The sequence below is a fragment of the Camelina sativa genome, chromosome 7 (assembly GCF_030686135.1).
Source record: "Camelina sativa cultivar CO46 ecotype springtype chromosome 7, ASM3068613v1".
Lineage (NCBI taxonomy): Eukaryota > Viridiplantae > Streptophyta > Magnoliopsida > Brassicales > Brassicaceae > Camelina > Camelina sativa.
Genome location: NC_141886.1, coordinates 27676349 through 27699932, shown reverse-complemented (window position 1 = coordinate 27699932; position 23584 = coordinate 27676349). Strand labels below are relative to the sequence as shown.

The 23584-nt window shown below is 38.2% G+C and overlaps 4 protein-coding genes and 1 long non-coding RNA gene across 21 annotated transcripts; 3 read left to right on the top strand and 2 right to left on the bottom strand.

Annotated features, from left to right (window-relative positions):
- Positions 1–570: 570 nt before the first annotated feature.
- LOC104702641 (uncharacterized) lies at positions 571–2189 on the bottom strand. Of its 11 annotated transcripts, XR_015561206.1 has the most exons (6): positions 1868–2172; positions 1704–1756; positions 1457–1603; positions 1272–1330; positions 1140–1190; positions 571–1056 (listed from the first exon to the last, which is right to left on the bottom strand). It is a non-coding gene; the product is annotated as an uncharacterized LOC104702641 (long non-coding RNA). The 11 variants fall into 11 exon arrangements; XR_015561201.1 differs by lacking the exon at positions 1272–1330 and having other exon boundaries at positions 1868–2189; XR_015561202.1 differs by lacking the exon at positions 1704–1756 and having other exon boundaries at positions 1457–1538; positions 1868–2189.
- A 652-nt stretch (positions 2190–2841) lies between these two features.
- LOC104702639 (V-type proton ATPase subunit B2) lies at positions 2842–6235 on the top strand. Of its 4 annotated transcripts, XM_010418535.3 has the most exons (14): positions 2842–2974; positions 3078–3136; positions 3228–3283; positions 3340–3438; positions 3532–3591; positions 3685–4005; positions 4218–4346; positions 4430–4567; positions 4641–4791; positions 4904–4986; positions 5068–5115; positions 5190–5327; positions 5510–5785; positions 6025–6235. In XM_010418535.3, exons 2-13 carry the CDS (start codon positions 3088–3090, stop codon positions 5693–5695), a joined length of 1458 nt encoding a protein of 485 aa, XP_010416837.2. In that variant the 5' UTR covers positions 2842–2974; positions 3078–3087; the 3' UTR covers positions 5696–5785; positions 6025–6235. The 4 variants fall into 4 exon arrangements, with proteins under 4 accessions (XP_010416837.2, XP_087313329.1, XP_087313328.1 ...); XM_087457203.1 differs by lacking the exons at positions 2842–2974; positions 3078–3136; positions 3228–3283 and having other exon boundaries at positions 3284–3438; positions 4165–4346; XM_087457202.1 differs by lacking the exons at positions 2842–2974; positions 3078–3136; positions 3228–3283 and having other exon boundaries at positions 3284–3438; positions 4159–4346.
- A 1099-nt stretch (positions 6236–7334) lies between these two features.
- Positions 7335–18759, bottom strand: LOC104702637 (serine/threonine-protein kinase ATR). 2 transcript variants are annotated; one of them, XM_010418533.3, is made up of 18 exons: positions 18489–18759; positions 18091–18235; positions 17865–17977; positions 17293–17624; positions 17034–17158; positions 16676–16820; positions 15989–16543; positions 15834–15909; positions 15413–15716; positions 14046–15290; positions 10458–13827; positions 9804–10373; positions 8996–9616; positions 8711–8905; positions 8392–8611; positions 8126–8198; positions 7863–7975; positions 7335–7773 (listed from the first exon to the last, which is right to left on the bottom strand). In XM_010418533.3, the coding sequence occupies exons 1-15, from the start codon at positions 18652–18654 to the stop codon at positions 8462–8464; spliced, it is 8112 nt and encodes a 2703-aa protein (XP_010416835.2). In that variant the 5' UTR covers positions 18655–18759; the 3' UTR covers positions 7335–7773; positions 7863–7975; positions 8126–8198; positions 8392–8461. The 2 variants fall into 2 exon arrangements, with proteins under 2 accessions (XP_010416835.2, XP_087313325.1); XM_087457199.1 differs by lacking the exons at positions 7335–7773; positions 7863–7975; positions 8126–8198; ... (2 more) ...; positions 8996–9616; positions 9804–10373 and having other exon boundaries at positions 10884–12072; positions 12180–13827.
- Positions 18760–18845: 86 nt separating this feature from the next.
- LOC104702636 (receptor-like serine/threonine-protein kinase At1g78530) lies at positions 18846–21614 on the top strand. 3 transcript variants are annotated; one of them, XM_010418530.2, is made up of 7 exons: positions 18846–19203; positions 19296–19368; positions 19973–20158; positions 20263–20610; positions 20707–20964; positions 21077–21210; positions 21300–21614. In XM_010418530.2, exons 3-7 carry the CDS (start codon positions 20023–20025, stop codon positions 21495–21497), a joined length of 1074 nt encoding a protein of 357 aa, XP_010416832.1. In that variant the 5' UTR covers positions 18846–19203; positions 19296–19368; positions 19973–20022; the 3' UTR covers positions 21498–21614. The 3 variants fall into 3 exon arrangements, with proteins under 3 accessions (XP_010416832.1, XP_087313326.1, XP_087313327.1); XM_087457200.1 differs by lacking the exons at positions 18846–19203; positions 19296–19368 and adding an exon at positions 19796–19885; XM_087457201.1 differs by lacking the exons at positions 18846–19203; positions 19296–19368 and adding an exon at positions 19818–19866.
- A 655-nt stretch (positions 21615–22269) lies between these two features.
- Positions 22270–23356, top strand: LOC104751749 (glucan endo-1,3-beta-glucosidase-like). The gene is made up of 4 exons (XM_010473769.2): positions 22270–22530; positions 22684–22712; positions 22801–23038; positions 23138–23356. The coding sequence occupies exons 1-4, from the start codon at positions 22476–22478 to the stop codon at positions 23167–23169; spliced, it is 354 nt and encodes a 117-aa protein (XP_010472071.1). The 5' UTR covers positions 22270–22475; the 3' UTR covers positions 23170–23356.
- The last annotated feature ends 228 nt before the right edge of the window (positions 23357–23584 follow it).

The window sequence follows — 23584 nt, the reverse complement described above, 5'->3', positions numbered from 1 at the left end:
AAGAAGATTATAGTTTAGATTTGACAATCAAACGAAATTTTATGTCGGTTTGGGTTGATAAATGAGAATTAATGTTTAAATTTTACAATTAAACGAAGTTATATATCGGCTTGGGTTTACGGAGGAGAATTAAAGTTTAAATTTTATAATTAAACAAGATTATGTGTGGGTTTGGATTTACTAAAGTTAATATTTTTCTATTTTTTGTTAATGATTTTTAAATATCTATTAATATTTATTTTATTTTATATGATATGATATTATTTGATTGGTTTAAATAAGAGAGGTGAATCCAAGTATAGTCTATATATAATAAAAATCTGCATACAATTAAGAAAAATGAATGATAACATATTTTTAGGGTAAAAAACAATAATACAAAATTTGGTGTATGATATCTATGTTTGTGGCCATGGCAATACCCACACATCTCTTTACATACACCCACAAGTTCAAAAACTATAGCGAAACAAAAGAAGCAAGATTGTGAGGCAGTAAAAGATGGTGTGGGCTGAAGCAAATGATAATACAAGGTCCCTTGCGCCGCGAAGAGACTGTGATTCCAGCTGATTTCGTAAAGTTAGTTTATTAAAACAGTAGAATGGGAAAATCGGTAATTTCATACCCCTTAGATGGGGTTGTTGAATTCCTACCCCAGTTTTAATATTGGGCAAATCCATACATTAAGTTCAATAAAATTCAAATTCACTACCCCAACTTGTAAAACAGTGTTAAAATATACACAAGCCGTAACGGTGTTAAGAGACCGTTAACAGCTGATTACGTGTAGGCCACGTAAGAAACGACGTCGTTTTGAAAAACAAAAGAAGTTTCTTTTGGCTAAAACGACGTCGTTTCTATCTTCTTCTTCCTCTTTTCTTCTTTCCCGACTGGCGTTTCTTCTTCTTCTTCTCTGCTTTAGCTGCTGAAACTGCACAAGAAGACAAAGGAAAAACGATTTGCCTTAACTCTCAAGTGAAAATGGAGGTGACGTTGAACAGGGAACTGGTTCCACGCTCAAACTGATTTATGCAGTTTCCAAGCTGAAGCAAAGTTCTGTAGTCGGACAAAACAAGCTAAATGAAACAAAAATGGTTCATAGATATAAAATAAAATATTGAACACAGATAATTCAGCACCTTGTAATCAAAGGTGAACACGACTTGCGACTTATGTAGTTAATTTTTCAGCTGGCAGAGAAAAAGAAAGAAAGAAAGAATATGATTATTGGTTAATAATACAAAAAGACTAATTAGAGCAGAAGAACACACTGCAATCGAGTTTTGGAGGTAGAGGAATCTGAATCATATGGTACTTATTCTTATCAACTCTGCAAATACAAATAAAAAAATAGAAACACACAATCACGTACGCATATGAATGCAAAACAGATCTTATCAGATTTGCACAAAAATGAAGGATCATAAATATATAATTAAGAACAATTTAAGCTTACCATAACCTTCAGGGTCTTTGCTTATGTGCTTTGAAATGGACTCGTTGGCTAGAAGACTCATGTCTGTGAACTGGTACTCAACCTATAAGTGGTTCCAAGCAATAAACATGTGAAATCAAGCACCTTGCCCTCTCCAGTGCTTAAGAACTATCACATTGACACCACTAAAGAATCAACATCATCAAGTATGACTTAAAAGAACCCAGAAGAAGAAGATTGGAAAGATCGGCTGTATTCAGGAATTTACCCAAAATTAATCACTTAATTACAGTTATAAGCAACGAAGCATCCAAAATTCATCTGTAAAAGGATCTAGCAAATTCAATAAGATAACGATTCCAGAAACAAACAAAAAAAAACTAGCTGAGAGCTAACAAAACAGAAGCTAGATACGGCGACAGAGCTACTCACGTAGAAGCGGAGGGACCGAGCATAGGATTCTCGGAGAGAGGCTAGAAAGAAAATCGACCTAGGACTTTGGCGACGCAGTGTCCGTGAGAGTTGCCGGAGCAATCGTTGACGCCCATAGTTTCACCGAAGAGGACAGTTTGAAGAAGAACGAAGACGGAGACAAGCCAAGTGTCTCGTTTGAGTTGTCGTGACCGGTGACGGAAGAAGGAGATCTTGTCCCAGCATAAATTGAAATCATAAACTCAAATTCAACCAAAATCATACAAATCGTCTCCGAGCATCATCGGGGAAGAAGAAAACAAAATAAGAAGATAGAAACGACGTCGTTTTAGCCAAAAGAAGCTCTTTTTTTTTCTCAAAACGACGTCGTTTCTTACGTGGCATCCATGTAAGCAGCCGTTAACGTTTTCTTAACACCCGTTAACGTTCTCTTAACACCGTTACGGCTTGTGTATGATTTAATACCGTTTTATGAGTTAGGGTAGTGAATTTAAATTTTATTGAACTTAATGTATGGATTTGCTCAATGTTAAAGCTGAAGTAGGAATTCAACATACCCCTTTAGTTGGGGTATAAAATTACCGATTTTCCCAGTACAACGCCAAGGAGCTAATGGAAACCATCAAAAACATATCAAATTGCATCAAGATTTTAAAATTTCATTAACATGTGTTAAGTGGCGGATTCAAATCCACCAACAATTCAAAGATGAAGTATATATTTTGGCCAAATATAACAGGTGTAATGATATATTTTTCCTCCAACAAAAAATATTTAAGGTACAGTATTAAACGCAGAGGAAAAAATAACAGATAAGTTTTTTGCCCAAGAATATATGAAAAAATTGTCACTCATATTTAGGGTTCGAATGGTAACCGCGGTTTTGATTGTGCGGAGAAAGCGGTATTATAGTGTGATACGATTCAACTGCGGTACATGCGATTTGCGGTATTCTTGTTTTGTCCAAATAAAATAAATACACAAATAAAAAAAATTACTGGATCGGAGAAGTGAAGTGATAGATAGATATTATTATAAGTCGACGATAGATCTCAGAAACGGCTCACTTGCCCCATTGGATCATACATACATACATACACACCACAGGTAAAATCTTCCAAATGAATCGATCTGTGTCTGCAATTCCCATCGGATGGGGGAAACTAATAAGTACATATATTCTCATGATCGATTATTTTGATTGGTGAAGATAGGAGAAAATGGGTGCCGCTGAAATGGAGGAAGAAGGTGCCCTGGAGATCGGAATGGGTACAGTAAACTAATAACTAGTGTTGTTGTTGGTAGGCGTTTTTTTTTTTTTTTGAATTTACATTTGCAATTAAATTATTATTGGTTGCAGAGTATAGAACTGTCTCTGGTGTTGCTGGACCTCTTGTTATCCTTGAGAAAGTGAAGGTACTTTTTTTTTTTTCTTTCTTTTTCCAAATACGTTTTTTGTTGGATGCCGCCAGGGACCTAAATACCAAGAAATTGTTAACATTCGTCTTGGGGATGGAACTACTCGACGTGGTCAAGTTCTTGAAGTTGATGGGGAGAAAGCTGTCGTTCAGGTTTTTTTTTACAATTTTTCCCTGAATGTATCAAAAATGCAACTTTTAGTTCTTGAAGTTGATGTATGTCTTCTTCGCCTTTGCTTTGTCCAGGTCTTTGAGGGAACATCTGGAATTGACAATAAGTACACCACCGTGCAATTTACAGGGGAGGTATGTTAATGTTATTACTCTCTTGTTGCTAACATATATAATGTTATATCGTTCCGAGTGTCACTTTTGTTGCCCATCTCTTTTTTTCCATAGGTTTTAAAAACACCTGTCTCTTTGGATATGCTTGGACGCATCTTTAATGGTTCAGGGAAGCCTATTGACAATGGTCCACCTATCTTGCCTGAAGCTTACTTGGATATTTCTGGAAGTTCTATCAATCCTAGCGAGAGAACCTATCCTGAAGAGATGATTCAGACAGGGATATCTACCATTGATGTCATGAACTCCATTGCTAGAGGACAGAAGATTCCCCTCTTTTCTGCCGCAGGTCTCCCTCACAATGAAATCGCTACTCAGATCTGTCGTCAGGCTGGTTTGGTTAAGCGTTTAGAGAAGTCAGATAACCTCCTTGAGGTATTTGCTTTACCCGCAGATGCAATATGACTATGCTGCCTGACGGTTATAACATTGTTGCCTCATCTGAACAAGTTATTATTTTTTTCCAGAGTGAAGCTTGTGCAACGATTTATCTAATCCAACCAAAACTCTACTGTGATTTTTTTGAAGCTGTAGGTTGTGTAACGCTATTGACGTTAACGTATCAACTTTGTTTGTGAATTTCCAAGGACCAGGAAGATGATAACTTTGCCATTGTATTTGCGGCCATGGGTGTGAACATGGAGACTGCACAATTTTTTAAACGTGATTTTGAGGAGAATGGTTCGATGGAAAGAGTGACACTTTTCCTTAACTTGGCAAGTATCTCAATCAAGGTTTATTATATGCTTGAAAATATATACATCTCTAACGTTTCTTTGACTTCATGTTTTATCTACAGGCAAACGACCCCACTATTGAACGTATCATCACTCCTCGTATTGCTCTCACTGCAGCTGAGTATCTGGCATATGAATGTGGGAAGCATGTCCTTGTTATTCTCACAGACATGAGTTCGTATGCTGATGCCCTTCGTGAGGTGACAACCGATATAGATATCCTCTTACAGTCTTAGTGATACAAAGGCCTAATGTAGTTGATAACTGCACTAGGTTTCTGCTGCTCGTGAAGAAGTACCCGGTAGGCGTGGGTACCCAGGTTACATGTACACTGACTTGGCCACCATATACGAGAGAGCTGGACGAATTGAGGGGAGAAAAGGTTCCATCACTCAGATTCCAATTCTAACCATGCCAAACGATGGTAATTTCTTCCTAGTAGTTCTAACCATATATGCCAAACGAATTTAGGGGTTCTTTGTACTAGTCTTTTGATGTTCCAGAATTACAAATATTCTTACTTCTTCGTCGATCAGATATCACACATCCCACACCAGATCTAACAGGATACATCACAGAAGGACAAATTTACATTGACAGGCAACTTCACAATAGACAGGTAAAATGTTGCGGACGATAAAAAATTTCTTCAAGAGAGTTGTGGGCTAAATACAGCTGGTGTTTGTGTTGTGTTCCACAGGTATACCCACCGATCAATGTCCTTCCTTCTCTATCTCGGCTCATGAAGGTAATGGAAATTCTTGTAGATGGGATTGGAAAAAGATATATCGATTTGGTTGATCAGTCTGGTGTGTTGTGCAGAGTGCCATTGGTGAGGGGATGACTCGCAGGGACCACTCTGATGTTTCTAATCAGTTGTATGCAAACTATGCAATTGGAAAGGACGTACAGGCAATGAAAGCCGTGGTTGGAGAAGAAGCACTCTCGTCCGAGGATCTGGTTTCTCTCTCTCTCTCTCTCTCTCTCTCTCTCTCTCTCTCTCTCTCCCTCTCTCTCTCTCTTTATATATATATATATATATCTATCTCTTACTAATGCCATATTATATAATGAATGAACTCAGCGTTTCTTCGTCACTCGCACTAAAAAAAATAAAAATTAATTTGGTGTGCATGCAACAGCTTTATCTGGAGTTCTTGGACAAATTTGAAAGGAAGTTTGTGGCACAAGGAGCCTATGATACACGTAACATCTTCCAGTCGCTGGACCTGGCCTGGACACTCCTCAGGATCTTCCCCCGTGAGTTGCTTCACCGCATACCGGCAAAAACTCTCGACCAGTTCTACAGCCGAGACACCACCAACTGATCATCCCATGCTCTTCTCCAATTTGCATCTCTTTTTGTTTTGCTCCCTTTGCGCTTTGGTTTGCACCTCTCTGTCCTCTCCCAATAAAAGGTGACTGACCCAATCGCCGGCTATTCTTTTTTGAACATTCTTGTATCATTTATTTATCATATTTTCAAAATAAAAATAAAATTAAAAAACGTTGGAGACTTAACTTGAACGTTAGAGCTGTTATTCATGTGCCTTTATGGATGCTCCTTATGATGATGAATTAAATTACCAGTTTCACTTTCAACTGACTTTTTGATTAAATTTTTCATTGACTCTGTCGACACGATTTTGTGTAATAGGTTTTCTGCAGAAGGAGACGTTTCCTCGTTTTGTAGTCTTTGGATCTTCCGACACACTTCACTTTTTCGTATAATTTTTTTTTCTTTTTTTTTAAAACTTCCCTTCACTCTGCCAAATGAGGCAAGTCGTTATAACATTTTTTAAAGATTTATCATGAGAACAACATAAAGATTTATAAGAAAGTTTGAAGGATGGCGCCTAGCGTGGCAATCTTGGTTGTGCTACAGCTCGGGCAGTTATTCGGAATAGTGAGGGGAAATCCAGGTGGGTCCATTAGCGGAATTGTGTGGGGTGGGGGGGGGGGGTGTACTATGGTCTATATCTTACGTGGGAGAGATGGATAACTCAAGTGGAGTTAGCAGTCGATTCAGAGTTCATGGTCGGTTTTCACACGAATGGGATCCTTGACAATCATCCCTTGTTCTTCCTAGTGGGATTGTGTTATAGCTTTCTTTCAAAGGACTGGTCAGTCTGGGTTACACATGTGTATAGAGAGGTTAATCGTCTTGATAACTATGCTAACTGACATTTCACTCATCCATTAGGCTTGCAGCTGTTTGATTCTTGTCTCAAGGATCTTCTTTCTGTTTTGATGGAGGATGCTAGAGAGGATGCCATCTCTGGATGGATTTGTTTGTAATTTTATGTTCTTTTTAATAAATAAGGGAGGTAGTGTCTCTCCTTTTCCCACCAAAAAAAAAAAAGTTTGAAGAATAACTAAGTTTATTATTTTCACATAATCATGTCGCTTTACCTCAATCATTCTATCCAACATTGCAGTATAATTTTGAATCTCTCGACAGTAGTTGTCTCAATAAAATATCACAACATTATAAAACATAAAATAAAATATGTATGTTTAAGATTTTAAAAAATAGAGCTTAAAAATATAAAAAAATTTGTTGAATAAAAAAGTACCAAAAAAATATTATCTCATTTGGGTTTGATGTTGCCTTGTATCATCTTGTACATTGATCTTATATTATACTAAAACGATGAGGTATGATCACCCTGGTGAGAAACTAAAGCTATTTATTGTATTGACTAAGTCAACATTTACAGTTTTCATTAAACTTCGAAACTAAGTTTTTTTTATATATGTTTAACAAAAAAAAAACAAATTTGGGATATAAATCACTCACCTCCTATAAAAAACGTTTATTAATAAACCACTAAAACGTTTTGTAGATAGTTTTACACAAAGAATACATTTCCATCAAGTTAATTCTATTAAAATTGGGTGAGAAAAATTTATCCCGCAGTGAATTTATTATTTTGTTCACACCAACAATATTTAAAATATTAGACATCAGATCAAACTGATTTACTTAATATTGTGTAAAGAAAATAATAGTACTTACATCCTAGTTTATCCACTTGTTTCGGATATTATTAAGACATTATTGACTGCTTATATAGACACAGACATGCGCTGGAGCACGATCATGATAGCTGTTCTTTCTCTAAAATCTAAAATTAGAAAGTATGGCACCAACATATAATATAATAACCCTGAAGAAGAGGAGGTTGACACAAGCCCAAGTTTTCTAATGAGAAAATTGTCAGCAATATTTTCCCACCAAGCTTCTCTCCGATCTAATAACGGCCATGAAGCCAATACGCCACAACTAGTCTTCATTACGTTCTGGCTTGTCCAAAACTATGGGGAGCCCGGGTGAAAGTATGGGAAAATCAGTGATGTTTAAAGTGCACATCTCTCTGGGAAATACCTCCGCCTCCAGCCGCACCTGTGAAATCACCAGCAATGTATCGTCGTGGGAGCTGCTCAGAGATACCAATAAGGAACCCACTGGTGAAGCAAGCGGCTTTGGCTTACCTACAGCCTACGTCAGGGAGGCCACCGAGGACAGTGGTGGATCAAGGTCTTGGTAAATTCAAAGAGGTTTGCTGCAGGGGGCAATGCGGGTGTCTCGAAGTGGCTCCACGGTACTAGTACAAATGAAGAAGATGATAGTGATCTATTGATGAGACGAACTACGATACGTGAAGGATGGTAGTTTTGGAAATGGTTTTTGGACATACGTCATGGGTTGTTATATTCTCTGCTCGTGTTAAATCACCAGAGAAGAGAGTGCTTACCTTTCGTAGTTTACTGGGAGGTGCTTCTACTCAAATACTCCTAGGATCATATACTCCTGATTTCCTTGGGTCACTGCAATTGCAATTAGCGTAAGATAAGTTACACTCAAAAAGATTTGTAGCCACCCATGTATTCATAGGCGACCAATAAATTATTAACTGAAGTCTACTGTGATCTACGATTAGGAGGCACATATTTCACTTTCAGAATACTGTTGAAATAATTAAGAGTCTCATAGGATAGTTATGTCTGCATATCAACTTACTGTATTAACATAAGTGGTATTATGCAAACTGGTGTAGCGTGCAACCAACAGCGGGGTTCAGAGATTTTCATCAGAACCAGGGCATCCACCAGATGTACATCTTCCCAAGATTCTCAAGTGAGACTGCATCAGCAATCAACCGGTGAGCCTGACCTTCTACCGGTAGTGGAACACCAACAACCACGCCCTGCAACCGGGCTTCAATGCTGCTTATGGCCCGCTATAATTGCAAAATCATGTGGTTGTCTCAAGCAATTAGAAAGAAAAAAAAGGGCAAAAGAACTGACACGAAAGAGAATCATTAGATGATTATGCAAACCTGAGCATGTGGGTTCTGAACTTCTACTCCGCTTGATTTGTGTGTTTTTGTCCACTCCACAAGAGGATCATGGATGAATGTCTCCAGTATGCTCATCAATGTCTCCCTATGTGTCCTCAACACTGTGAGAGTGATTTCACATACCCTCATGAAGATGCCCTCATATCCAGTGATGCCCAAACCATCGATCATGTTCTGTGGTTTGGAAAATAACAGTTCATTATTATGACAAACAAAAACAAAATACCAACAAAACACACACAAAACAATTTTGCAGTTTCTTGCCTGGGTCAATCTGAATGGCACCAACTCAGGCTTCTCCAGTTGTAAGCCTTTGTCAAATAAGCAACTGAAGTCTACATGAACACAATCACCTGAAGTAGAGTCAAAGAGGATATTTTCTCCATGACGGTCACCAAGTCCAACAATGTGCCCAACCATGGACCAAACTGCTGTGGTGTGAGCATAAGCTACACGTGACCTAAACCAAGCAGCTGGTTCAGAAAACGTCGTCAAGAACCATTTATGGAAAACCGGAGGGAACATAGGGAGGATCTTGGTCTTCAGCATTTCATACTCCTTTTTAACAGCGCATTGATCATATATTCTTTTAATTTGCGGATTTGTTTTCTGCCGATCAAACTTTCCACAAGAAATGTATATATCTTGTAAAATATGGCGGAGTCCACGTGTATGTGGAACCCACTCCACCAGACCACAGTCTTCAGTCAGAGGAGCTACTGCAAAGGTGCGGATATATAGCTTCCTTCGCCTGCTTTCGGGGTATTTGGATAGTAAGCGGTTTATCATCGCAGTAAATTCCATCATCCGAGCATCTTTCCTGAGATCATCCTTGGGCTTGCAGAGGAATGGATACTCAATACCATCATTTCCCAGCAGAATGATCTGAATACAGAATATAATCTATTGGTAAGGCATATTTTGTAGGACTGGTTCTCAAAGATAAAATGATTTTATGCTATGGTATAATGCCCATACTGGGAGATATATAAAAGAAGCTATAAGCAGAACGCAGTGCAGAGAATCTTATACTATGGATGACGCTTTCAATCTGAAAAAAGGAAAAGCATACCTTCTTTGGGCGCTGAAGGGATGAAAGTATCTCGGCTTCATCAGCTATACCAGAAATAGTTGGTAGATCTGAATCAGAAAATACACTGGCAGAGTGTCGTTCATTGTTGTTCATATCGAATGCTGGTAGGCTAATGGTAAGAGATTGTTGAATTGGCATGATGATATCCAGCGGCATCATTCTTTTCAAGGCACTGAATTCAGTGGCTATATTGATAACCTTGGATCTTGGTTGTCCTCCATGGAAGCACAGTTTAATGAAATGATCAGTCAAACTAGCAAACTGAATGAACAAATTGTGGCCTCTGTCACCTTGGTTAAAACCTTTTCGTGCACCTTGTATGATTTCTGCAGCTGCTTCCCTCCTAGCAGGAACAGTAGATTTTGAAACAGCTGCCATAATCCAGAGACCTTGCTGAGGAAATTGATGTAGAACAGAGGTGATGATATTTTTAACCATTAGTACTGTATCCCCATTCTGGTGACAAATTCTAGAAACCAACTGAGGCAACACAGTTAACCACTGATAGGTTGGCAGATCCTTTAAGCAGCCTCTCATTAAACTCATTATCTGCGAAAATAATAAAACATATTATATATGCAGTAAGAAGTATTATAAAGTGAACAGCCATGAGAAAGAGTCCACAATCACCACCTTCATATGAGTACTTTTCAATTCTTTATTTCCCGCTGAGCCACTTGTTTTATAGATAGTACCAAAGTCAAACCATAGTGTTAACAACCTCGGAAGTGCTTGAAAGAGATTCTTGTGCCCACTGTGAAGTGCCTTGGCATAGAAGTACATTCCCTTAAATAGGTAATCCCACCCTGCTTTCTCAGTGCTTAAGTTCGACGAGACAGATCCTTTTTTACTGCCTGCAGAGCTCAATAAAGAGCTCTCTTGTTGACACTTTCTTGCATCAACATATAGTTCATCATAATACTTAGCCAAATGGAAAAATCCCTTCTCCCAGGGCAGCAAGTCCTTGACTTGGGTGTAAAGATTTAAAACATCTTTCTTTTGTTTCTGCCCACTGTGATGGATCCATTTGGAATACAAAAGAAGAGTCTTTGCAACATCTTTTTTTTCTTTGAAAGATTGTGTGTGACGAACTGTAGGCTCTTGATTCGGGGGAGCCATCAGTAAGCTTTTGATAGAAGAAATTACAGTTGAGTCAACAACTCCCTCATGCATATTCAGGAGAGACTGTTGTAGCTCTATAATGGCACTGTCAGAACGCCTAGTGATCCAAAGAAGTTTCGCCTTTTCCATGTGAACATTAGGTGCACCAGAAGCCTGAGCTTCCAAAATTGCCCTGTGAGCTGTCTCATAGTGTCCAGCTAAACGGCAAAGCTTTGCATATTGAAGCCAACAGTTCCCAACTTGAGAACCAAGCCCAGAGGCACCAAAGACGAGTCTTCGGAAAGCTAAGAGAGGTTCCCTTGTCCACAACGATGATTGTGTAAATCTGAGCCGGTTCTCCCAGTTATCTACTACTTTCGAAAACACCGGATCACTTGTACTAAATGACTTTTCCAGATATGAATCCCCATTAAGAACCCCCTGGAAGTCCTCTAGCTCCCTTAGCAAGTGAAGTTTGACAACAAAAGGATATGCTCGTGTATAGGAGTCCATGCCTGCAGCAGCTAGAGGAGCAATGAGAGCTTGTTTGGAAATTGCTATTCTCTCAGCTACAGAGTATTGATCTTTCTTCATCATTGCTTGGAGAATCTTTGCTACATCTCTGTCGAAGGAGGCATTACTGTCTGAGCTACTGAATAGTAAACCTTCTGCATCAGCTCCACCAAGATACTCATCCATCAATTCCCACTTTCCAAGTCTCCATGCAGCTTGTACACCTTGTGTGCACCACGTTTTCTTGTACTCAGGTACTCTGGAAATTAGTCCGTCAACATGAGTGACCATTGTCTGATGGTGGCACATGTTAAGCAAGCAATTAAGAACATCAGAATGCCTTTGAACTGATGTTGGTTCCATCTGAAGGGCTTGTTCACATGCAGTGAAAACTTCTGCCCAATTACCAGATTTCTTATTTATCAACAATTGGTCTTGCAAACTTAACGATTTGCTTAAACTTGCAAAGCCCGAAAGACCATCAGGCTCGTCAAGGCAGCTGTATATTCCCATCAGAGAAGAGACATCAGCATTTTCAAAGATGCCTGTCTTCTCTGCTGCGGGATTTAAGGAGCCTGACTTTCCACGTACATGGGATTCGAGGTACATCAATGACCTGGCATAAGCTTGGCACCTGAAAGAAGCCCTAGCAAGGGTCACCTTGGGAATAGCAAGCAAAAGCTCCAACACATATTTACATTGTACAAGAAGATGATCCTGTTCTGTTGTTAAGGTTGAAACCTGGTCTTTCAATTTGGGTGCTACTTGCCTACCACCTGATAACTGCATAGACGATGAGAGTGCTGCTCCCTGCTTCACGTCGTCAACCCATTGCCCAAGGTTATCAAGAAGCGTGAAAACAGCTTGAACACAAACTTCACTCTGACCAACACCAAAGCTGTTTATTGTCACTCCACTATTTTCTGATGCAGCAGCATCAAGAACAGAAAGGATCTCTTCTGAAATGCTAAGCCGTGCTGCTTCAGTCCCATGGCAAACAACATTCAGAACTAAGTATGGTAAGAGATACGTAGCTGTCTGCATATCGTGACGCACTATGCCACGGCAAGCAGCAAATATGCTTACACGGGATCCAGTTGCATGTGCTGTCAATTTCCTTATCCAGTAGGACAGCCACCTTCTGAATGACATAGAAGGCTGATAAATTGGTCCAGCTGATCCAGGGTCAGACACATTTGGAAGCTGAAACCTTGAAGTCAAGCAGGGAGCTATTAGTTCTTTAACATAGTTTGAGAAGCGATCCCATAGTTTTTTCCCCCTATCCTTCACTTCACTGTCACTTCCACATCTTCTAGAACCAGATACATTGACTTGTACACACTCCTGGGGGGTAAACAGAACATTCCCAGCTAATGATGGCTCACAACCAGCAATCTTTAGTAATTCCTGTATGGCAAGAGCAGCTGAGTCTTGTATGATTGTATCCTGTGCAGCTCTAAAAGCTCTTGCCAAGTGTTTATGAATGAGCTCAAAGATAAGATCATCATCTGAGCATTGGATTTTAAAACGACTGCATGAAGCAACTCTCACTTTGGCAGGGTCAATAGCACCTATTGCTCCAAGACAATCTGCACAGACTAACTTAAACCTCTGACCCACTGTAGTTCGAGATTCTTCTGCACATCCCTGTAGTAAAGATGTGATTAAAGAGTTCACGATTTCCATGTCTGAGACAAGTTCACCAGCAATTAGTGCAGCAACATCTTCATTTCTGTGATACAGCAATTTGCTTAGCTCACATGCCACCATGTATCTAACATTCAGGTTCTCATGTTTCATACCATTTACAATATCCCGCAACTGATCCTTCAGGCTCATTAATCCACGTGCTTCTTGTATAGCATTGTTCAATTCTCCTAAAGACGGTATGCTAGGTAAGAGGGGAAACTCACAAATGTGCTGCTTTAGTATATCTCTGTTCTTCAAAACAAGTTCTTCAAGAATTTTTACCACTTCCTCCAAATAAACATGAGGACCTTCCTTCTCTCTCTCCAAGAAGGGGATGAGTGCCGCAAAAACCTGAGAAATCACATACTTTATGCTAGATGGCGATACAGCAGCCAACTTTCTTGTAAAAAAATGCAAGACCGAGAGACCCTCGCTCTGAAGTGCATCTTTGTCAATGGCATGCATAAGGAGAACCATAAGCTTAGGCACATATGTGCTGAGATAATGGCCCATCATCTCAATGAGCAGCTTAATACGCTTCAGCGCTTGTTTCTGAAGAAAAATGTCATCTGCATGGAGCATTTTTCTGTCAATACTGTTAAGGAGTCCAACAAAATGATTTTGTAAGAATCCAGGAAGATCTTCGGTATTTGTTAAAACTTTTGAGATCTTCTTTATTGCCTCAGGCAGTCTCTGTAGCCTGCAAAACAAAGTACTAAAATCAAACGTCACAGAAAGTAAAAAACAAACAAGCATCAAGACGTTCAGATATTTGTTTAAAATGATGAATGCATTTTCCTCTGGCGACTAAAAAAACAACCTCTAGCCATTTCTGTTGACATGTAAATTTAAGAAACTTTCATGCTACTTCCAACTAGCAATTTCTGCTCAAAAGTACGAATCTATGCGAGTATATACCGTCTATCTGTCTCAGGTATATCAGCAATGTCCACAAAGCATACTAGCTCATCTAAGAGTGCAGGCAACGCAGCAGCAAAAATTTCTTGGTTGTCAGAACCAATCTGTGAGTGATACAATTGCAAAACTGAGAGCAGATTCTTGTCCTCTTTTTGATTCAGAGCAAATGCAAGAACTCTGGGTAACCAAATAACTATTAGCGGTACCACGTCTGTGTCTAATAACCTTGCCAGTTCGTTCAAGGTATTGGCTGCATCAGCATTTTCCTGCCGGTATACCAAGAGCTTAGGAAGAACAACAGGGACCATTTTCCTCACAATTTCTTCAGTTTCAACACCTAAAACAGCCTCTGCGAATTCTCTTACCACATTTGGACGGCTGGTCAGCCTGGCAGATAGATTATCAAACAACTCATTTTGAATATGAGCAACTCTGGAAAGTAGGGTTGCAAATCCCCCTTTCACATGGATGTAGGATGACCGATTTATTAACCTTGAAGCATTTATTCGGATGATCAAGTTTGGATGATCAAGCTGATCAATCAGCAGGAAAAGACAAAACATGAAAAGCTCACTAGTAACATCAACAGCTACCATAACTTCAGCTGTCGTTTCCAGTAGAGTCTGGATGACAAGAAGTTCCTTCGCTGTTGCTAGAGAATGTTCAATCAAACTAAAAAACTTTTGTTCGCAACTTTTTTCCATAGCATCGTCACCATGAAACAAACAGCCCAAAATAGGATGCTGTACAAAGATACCAATCTGAGCACAGAATGCTTCCCTTACATCTGTATTAACATGAAGTAACAGATATTCAAGGCATTCTATCCATTGAGACCTTGTTCTGACCAGAATATCTGGGGGTGTGTGGCCAAGAATTCTCCTTATTACTTCTACGCAGGCTAGCTGAGTCTCTTCAGAAGACTCGTCATTGAGAAGATTAAAATATAATTGAAGGTTAAAGTAATCACGATGATGGTCCATTTCCAATTTCACCATCTCTGGAGGCTCTATGATTATGAAATGCTTCTCATCTTTGCTTTCGATAAATTTATCACACTTTGAACATTGGAACCCTTGAAGTAGACAATTCAGAGTCTCATCTTTCTTCAAATCTTCATGTAGGAATAAATGGCATGCAGTTTTCTCTGAGCGGGTTGTACTTGACCCATAAAGACAAGATAAGAAGCCAAGGGACTGAGGAATGGCCTTCTTAACCATCAATTGCTTTTCTTTCAACAAATCCCTATGAATAAAAGACAAAGGAACAGTTAAGCTATGTCTTTGAGAGTATCTTGAAAAGGACTAGTAAGCAAAAACAGCCATATGAACTTCGTTTATTATGTCGTTTTTATCTCATCTACTTACTCCAGTCTTGGGAATATATGAAGAAGGGCATCAAGACCAGAGAAAAGAACTTTGAGGGGCATAGAGATAACAGCAACAGCTCGCACTTGTTCAAAATCATCAGAAAGAGCCCGATTGAAAATATCAAAACCACTCCCATCTTGTAAACCAAGCTTTGTCCATATTCCCACAGATAAACACTTAGACTTTACTAGAGAGCTAGGCTTCTTAAACAGCATGCAGTGCGTCCAAGGAAGCTTCAGCAGGAATTGTATGGCAACCAGATCATTCCCTTTACTTGTATATTCATACCGTGAATCCAAATCTGATTAAAGGGGAACACATTAACAGATGATAAATCCCAAACTGGTATAGAGCAAAAGATCAACACATTATTTAGCATGGAAAAACATGTCAAGACTTCATGGAAAAGGAGACTTACCAGGCACGAGCAGCACATTGTGAATTCCTTCCAAGTAAATAGAAATATCGAACATTATAGGATTTTCTTTCTCAACCTACATACATACCGTTTAAAATAAAAACAGGAATCGAAAATGCTAGTAAAAGAATCGGGACTGGGGTGTTCCTGGTTACCTGCTCAGTTATCCAGGGAATCCAGGCATACATCTGGTGAAACAAGCGATGAGTCATGTCAGTCCAGGGAGAGAAACAAAATGCATTGCTGAGCATGGTAAGTGCCACAATTGAAATTTCAGTCTGTAACAGACTAGGTCCAGCAGGTGGAGGCTTTAAAGATTCTACAGTTGAAATAAGCATCTCACGCAGACTAACAGCATCTTTTCCATCAGTCTCACTGGAAAATTCAGGATCCAAGTAAACCTCTCGTTGAATATCATCACCAACCTTCTGGCGCTTCCTTTTGTAAGCACGTCCATCCTTAATATGCCTTTTTTTTCCAACGTTAATTTCTAGGACAGGTGTATCACTTGCTGTTGATGTATGACTACCACATTTGGTTGTCTTACCTCGAACACAACCAGGTCCAAGAATTACAAGAACAGCTTTAAAACATTCTATCAATTGATAACAAGGTTTTGAAAGATGAAGCAACTCTGGAAGGCAATGTAGCTTCCATATACGAGGAGGACAAGATTTCACAATCCGTGCATATGCTCCGCACAGGGAAGCCTACATACATATATATCCCATGTGATTTCCCATAAAGTCGTTGAAAGAGTACCAGTGAAAATAAAATAAAAAATTGATCAGAAATTCATTGGAGTGGAACATGTGTATGGGAAGAAACAGATCCAAATATACCTTAAGCTCCTCACTGTTTGTTCTCTGTAAAGCATGAGGGAAGACCAACACTAAACTTTCTGCAGTTAGTTTGATAGCGACATCAGAACAGCTGGAATATAATGCCGTAAGGAAACGCCCAATAGTAGCATCGTAAATCGCATTTCTGTTACACAAACCCAGAACTTAAGTTCAAAGTGAAGGTAGATCTATATTCTGAAACTTCATCGGAGAAGATTAACTGAACCAGTGGGGAAAAGAGCAATTTAACAAATATTTTTTTTCCACACTCAAATGTGAGGAAGGTAAACAGAAACTTAAATTCACAATCATGTCAAAATAAAACAAAAGAGATGTGTTTTGATATGTGGGAACACACCTGTACACAGGAAGTCCTTCTTCATCTGCACTTAAAAGGAGGATGATTGACTGAATCAAGCCCACATGAGGGAGGATGTTGAAAGTAAGGATTGATCCGATAAGAGAAGCAAATTCAAAGCATGCCTTCCATATAAAATCAGATATCAGATTAATGTCCCAAAAATCATCCATCTCCAAAGAAAATTAAATGCACCAGTGACACTATCAATCGATCTGATAAACCAAATCACCAAGCTTATGAAGAAATAGTTACTCACCATCTGCACATCTGCACCACCACCGCATACTAGAGAACAAGCAGCTTTGACAAATGATGTATGGATGAGACCGTGGACGTAGAGTGTCCCCTCAGTTAGGCATTTACAGATGAGCTTAAGGATACAAGTAGCAAAAGGTTGCCATCGTTTGGCTCCCAATAAGTTCAACACAAGGCCATCCCCATCTCTGGGCTTATTAGCATCTGGCAGATCACAGAGATGACAAGTATCACCCAAAATTCCAGAAAAGGACATACAGAAACACCTAAATGGAATGTGAGATTCACAGATTTCTGGTTCATTTGAGTGACGTGATGCAATAGGTTGCATATCTGGACACAGAAAAGGAACGTTAGTTCAGTATAAGTTAAAGAATTTTGGAACCATAGTACGTATAATTAACAGTCACGGAGTCAGTTTTACAAGAAACAATCTCCAATTATATAGTTTGGTCCTTCTAACATTATTTGCATCGAGCAAAATGATACTCGTGGTACATAAAGTTCTTATCAGTTGGATAACGCCACATCAATATCATAAACAAGGAAGAAAGTCCTAAATCTTAGTATCACCTTCAATGGCCTGCAAAGAGTCATGGAAGAACATCCGGTACGCCTTCCTTGAGTTGGAACGCAGCAACATTAAGAGAGAGCCAACAGTTTCAAGTAGTACTCCATGCGCAGGACTGCAATTGATTTACCAAAAGAAAGCATTAGAGGAAAACTCTTGAGGAGTGACACCCAGTTCAGGAGGAGATATGACCTAGATAGGAACCAATATTCTAGTGAAACAACTTACACAAAGTCTGGTTCAGCAAAGAAGGGGATAATACGAGCAATCACAGGGAGAATAGCCGCAGGGCTTCCGTGATAGAAAACTCCTGGAATGTTCCTTGCTGTATGACCAACAAGCTTCAGAACAGCCGTAACTTCCCTCCCGTTACCTGTCCACGCACACGCACCACGACAAGGAACTATGAAATTGCGTTTCTCAAAAGTAGCTAACTCGAGAGAAATTGGAACTCAATCGATAAAGTGGAGTCCAAAAAAAAAAAAAAAATTCAGATGTAGGAGGAGCACATGAAACCACCGTAAACATCCTAGGGTTAACCTAAACCAATTCCAGCAAAATCCAATCCAAGCTAAGAATTATGCAAGGGTACAGAAACAAGAGAGAGAGAGACAGTAATTAATTACCGAGAGAAGGAACAAGGTAGGTATTCAAAAGATTGGGGAAGACGGCCCGAAATCGAATCTCTAGAGCATCTTCTTCTCCGGAAGAGTTAGCCGGAGTGGAGGAGGATGCGGCGAGCCGTTCACGGAGTTCGTGAACCAAGCTGGAGAGATTATTGTCGTTGGCCATTTCAGAATCGCTGAACCTACGCTCGCTCCCGTCTCCTCCTTCTTTCCCCCTTCCCTCCCAATTTTTAAAAGAAAAAAAAAAAAAAAAAAAAAAAAAAGTGTCTCTTTCACTCTTGAAGTGTCCCCAAAAATCTGACGCACTTCCCCAAATCCTCCGTAAATCACTTAAGAACCTTCTTTTTCTGATAGAGTATTCCAATCTATAGGAGAGAGAACTTTGAGCTGGAAAAAAAAAAACGCTTTCCCTTTCTCTAGTCTCCATGAGGTTGTGGGACATAAAAATAGATCTTGATCAACTATGCTATGCGAATTCTGTTAATCTCTTGCTTTATCTTTATAGCTGAAAGTTATATTTAGCTATAAGACTAATGTTGTCAAAACTTATCTCTCTAAATCATTTTATTGCTATTAACGAATACAACTTTGATTGATGTAAGAGTGGAACACAGAGGTTTTACTGCATGGGGAGCCCATCCGTGTATATCCACTGGGCAGCTCAAGGAGGTATTTGATCCAGAACATTGAAAGGACATATGCTTACTTTCACCAGGTGAGATTAGTTTTTTCTGGCTCTCTGCTATCTTTTTTAACAAAGTGCCTTGATGACTAGAGTTCCTTACAGTTTTGTCCCTTGATTTACAGAGCGAAGACGGTTGATGGGGATTACACATTGAGAGAAAGAGCGTTTCAGATCGTACCAGCTGAAGCTTCTAAGGTATTCAAATTATGTTGTTTTAAGCACAACTAGTTTTGATTTTAGATACTAACTAACATCTATATATATATCTCATAGAGTTAGTATATTTGAGGCCGGGAACTGAATCAGACTTAATGTTAAAGAGTACCAATTTGCATGGTTTTTTTTGAATATATTAGTGATGTGCTTTTAGATTGGTGAGCACAAATATTGTAAAATCTTAGAGGGCAAAGTCGGCTCAATAAAAATTGCAATTCGCAAGGGTTTTTTGTATTATTATTACTGATCATCTTCTTGAGTTCGTTCACATGTAGTCAACGACAAAAACAAGGTAATAGCTGGTAAGGTACCCTACTTTCACGAGTACTTGTACATTTTTTCATAAAGTGTTACACATCTCATTAAATATTTTCAACAAAAGCGGATGAATTTTTACGTACAAATCAATTTCGTTTTCATACGTAATAGTAATACAGATATGAATTGTTTTTATTGTGAGGCGTGTCCAAATTGTTGGTGAGGATAACCAAAAAAGGTCCTAAACCTACTTCATTTTTTTCTGTCTATCTCCGTTTTCACGTAACCAACTTTGTTGTCTTCTCTTCTTTTAATTCAAATGTAGATGATGAGATAAAGAAAAGAACTTGCAACTTTTATGTTCAGAGAAAAACGATGGCTAATGCAAAGGAAACAACTTTTTACATAACAATCTCTGTGGTTGCTTTTGTCATTGGTAAAATCGTAATCGCTCTTCTTCTCTACAAGAGATGGAAAAGAAAAAGCACTGTTTATGAAAACGGATTCCCAGGTAAGCAATAATCAAAGCTTTTTTTTGTGTTAGCTGTGTGAAATTTTCACATCATGTCGTCTCTTTTTATGTTTTGATTCATGTTCTTATATATGATCTTGCAGTCAAAGGAGGAGGAAAAATGGTGATGTTCAAATCTCCATTACTCAACTCTGTTTCCTCCGACATGTTTATGAAGAAGACACATAAGCTAAGCAACAAAGACATTCTCGGTTCTGGAGGATTCGGAACTGTTTACAGATTAGTCATTGATGATTCAACAACTTTTGCTGTCAAGAGACTAAACAGAGGAACCTCTGAGAGAGACAGAGGGTTTCATAGAGAGTTAGAAGCAATGGCTGATATTAAACACAGGAACATTGTAACTCTCCATGGCTACTTCACTTCTCCACATTATAATCTTCTCATCTATGAGCTCATGCCTAATGGAAGCTTGGATTCTTTTCTACACGGTACCCCAAAAAAAAAAATTAACAGAGCATTCATTTAGCACAAAAACGTGTTTTTATCTAGTTTCTCCAACCGCAAGTTTTTTTTTTTATTCGCAGGAAAAAAATCAGGAGATAAAAAAGTTTTGGATTGGGAATCGAGGTACAAACTCGCGGTTGGAGCGGCTAGAGGGGTGTCTTACCTTCATCATGATTGCATCCCTCACATAATCCATAGAGACATCAAATCTAGTAACATACTTCTTGATCAGAACATGGAAGCTAGGGTTTCTGATTTTGGTTTAGCCACTTTGATGGAGCCGGACAAGACTCATGTTTCGACGTTTGTAGCTGGAACATTTGGATACTTAGCTCCTGGTTTGTACAACGAATTTTGCTTTATATACATATTCAAATTTCACATTCCACTACAATAGAGAAGGTAGATCGATTTTTAATTTTGTTCAATGTGTGTGTTTTAAAAAAACAGAGTATTTCGATACGGGTAAAGCGACAATGAAAGGAGATGTTTACAGTTTCGGGGTTGTTCTTTTGGAGCTTCTAACTGGAAGAAGACCAACAGATGATGAGTTTTTCGAAGAAGGAACAAAGCTTGTTACTTGGGTATCAGTTTATCTATCTCTTTTCCTTGTTCAAGTTATTATTACTCTGCTTTGGTTTTAAAACGTCGTCTGTAATTGTTTACTATTCAGGTAAAAGGAGTGGTAAGAGACCAAAGAGAAGAGGTGGTGATAGATAACCGGCTAAGAGGATCACCGGTACAAGAGTTGAACGATGTGTTTGGTATAGCGATGATGTGTCTTGAACCGGAACCGATCGTTAGACCGACTATGGCAGAGGTTGTCAAATTGCTCGAATACATCAAGCTTTCCAAACGTTCTTCCTTTTGATGCATGTCTCTTGTGTCAATATTGCTTGCTCGCATCAAAGCACGTGAGTAATGTTCTGTAAGAAAACTTAATTAGTTAATTTCTTGAAATAATCAAATAATTCAGTTCCAATATAAAGTTTGGCTGACGAAAAAAAGACTTCGAGATTCGCTTCCTTTGATAACTGAACTGGAAAGCTAAAACTATAGTTTAATATAGTATAGTATAGAAGTTTATTTCTCATCTCTTTTTTTGTTCATGGAATAAAGGATTATACACAAAAAGGCTTAATATCAACTATTCTTTTCATAAGATTCTCGTACAAAGTGGGCATTGGATCTAAACAATTCCCCTAATATACAGCTCAAGTCACGTTTTGATGTCTCGTTATTTGACGGTGAGATCCCAAATGTTCTCACTACACTAAACCTTATGAAACAATTAGCGGACTCTTTTTCTTTCTTTTTTTGACTTAGCAAAACGAAAAAATAATACAAAAGTGGAATACAATACAAACCCTAAATGACGCTCAGTTTTTTTTTCTGAAACGTTTTCATTATATAATACAAAAAGTGAATACCATGGTGAAATACGTTTTTAAAATCCTAAAACCGACGAAAAACAAAAATATTTTTCAGAAGCTTTAAGCATGCAGAAAACACAAGGTAAAACACTAAACCCAAAAGAAAAGCTCTCGATAACAGCTGACATCAGATTTTTAAGATTGAGTTTCAAACCAAAGTGTACGTTTATAAAACGACACTTTGGCTAAAACGGTTACTTTTCATTTAAGCAAATTGCTGGATTATTCACCTTAAAAGCATGTAAACATTAATTAATTTGTATTACATGTCAAAAACAATAGTTTGTTTTTTCTTTTTTTTAATAGTTTATTCTTATAAAAAGGAAAAAAAGTAATCACTGATTCACTTGCTCATCTTTTATATATATCACCAAAGATTGTACAAGAGTTCTAAGTACTCAAACAAAATTCCAACAATGGCTAAAGCATGGATGTGCATTTCTTTCCTCATCTTCCTCTACCTCTCCTCAGGTAAATTCACTAAAACCATATCCTAGTTTATTTACTTATAGAAATTTACATGAAATGCCACACAAATTTTTAACTTAAACCTTAAGATTCATCATGTTGAAGTAAAATAATTTTACTTAACAGTGGCATTTTGATGTTTTTTCTTTCTCACAGAAAGAAACTTCACCAAAGTCAACGCAGAGGTAAAATGCGTAGACCAACTATCAAATTAATGCAAATCTGGTTTCTTTTTACTTGGTGAGTTTAATTTGTTCTAAGTTGTTGTTATAGATGAAGACTTGGTGTGTGGCTAAACCTTCTTCAGATCAAGCAACACTTCTTGATAACATAAACTTCGCGTGCTCTCATGTCGACTGTCGCGTTCTCTCGAGTGGATGTCCATGTTACTCCCCTGGTAACCTCATCAACCATGCTTCAATCGCCATGAATCTTTATTACCAAGCTAATGGAAGAAACTACTGGAACTGCAATTTCAAAAACTCTGGACTCATCGTCATAACTAATCCTAGTAAGTTTACTCTTACTCTTCCTCTTCTTATATATAAAACAATTTTTTTTTTAACAAAAAAATTCAGATTAAAGTTTCATTTTTTCATTATATATGTAGGCTATGGAAACTGCTACTATCAATACACATGAGGAGAAAAAAAACATTTGTTAGAAGAAAACAGAGGAGGAGGAGCATGTTTATGGGTGTTTAATTCAAGTTTACAGAATTTGATTAATCAAATGGTAAATCGAATGTTTAAATCCTGAATCATTGCTTCTGTTACAATCAAATTTGATATCATAAAAACAAAAACAAAGTATCCATTACTTATCAAAATTTGATATCAATTCAGTATGCAATATCATAACCAAACCTAATTATATAAGTAAACATATTGTTTACAGTATAAGCTTCAATAATTGAATCATTCACCACAATTACAGTAGACAATTGGAAAATATACCCAAGAAAAGTAACGTACAATATTCTTTCTTTCTTTTTTGGCGTCAGAAAGTAACGCATTCTAAAGAAGAAAAAAAAAATCACGTATTCGACGATTAAACC

Coding starts and splice junctions, on each gene's coding strand:
- LOC104702639 (XM_010418535.3), top strand. CDS start 3,088: ATGGGTGCCGCTGAAATGGAGGAAGAAGGTGCCCTGGAGATCGGAATG. Junction 4,792..4,903: donor TCTAACCATGCCAAACGATG/GTAATTTCTTCC, acceptor TTCGTCGATCAG/ATATCACACATCCCACACCA. Junction 4,987..5,067: donor GGCAACTTCACAATAGACAG/GTAAAATGTTGC, acceptor TGTGTTCCACAG/GTATACCCACCGATCAATGT.
- LOC104702637 (XM_010418533.3), bottom strand. CDS start 18,654: ATGGCCAACGACAATAATCTCTCCAGCTTGGTTCACGAACTCCGTGAA. Junction 16,544..16,675: donor CAAACAGTGAGGAGCTTAAG/GTATATTTGGAT, acceptor ATATGTATGTAG/GCTTCCCTGTGCGGAGCATA. Junction 15,291..15,412: donor CATATATTCCCAAGACTGGA/GTAAGTAGATGA, acceptor TTTTATTCATAG/GGATTTGTTGAAAGAAAAGC.
- LOC104702636 (XM_010418530.2), top strand. CDS start 20,023: ATGGCTAATGCAAAGGAAACAACTTTTTACATAACAATCTCTGTGGTT. Junction 20,159..20,262: donor TTATGAAAACGGATTCCCAG/GTAAGCAATAAT, acceptor ATGATCTTGCAG/TCAAAGGAGGAGGAAAAATG. Junction 20,965..21,076: donor ATTTGGATACTTAGCTCCTG/GTTTGTACAACG, acceptor TTAAAAAAACAG/AGTATTTCGATACGGGTAAA.
- LOC104751749 (XM_010473769.2), top strand. CDS start 22,476: ATGGCTAAAGCATGGATGTGCATTTCTTTCCTCATCTTCCTCTACCTC. Junction 22,713..22,800: donor TCACCAAAGTCAACGCAGAG/GTAAAATGCGTA, acceptor TTGTTGTTATAG/ATGAAGACTTGGTGTGTGGC. Junction 23,039..23,137: donor CATCGTCATAACTAATCCTA/GTAAGTTTACTC, acceptor TTATATATGTAG/GCTATGGAAACTGCTACTAT.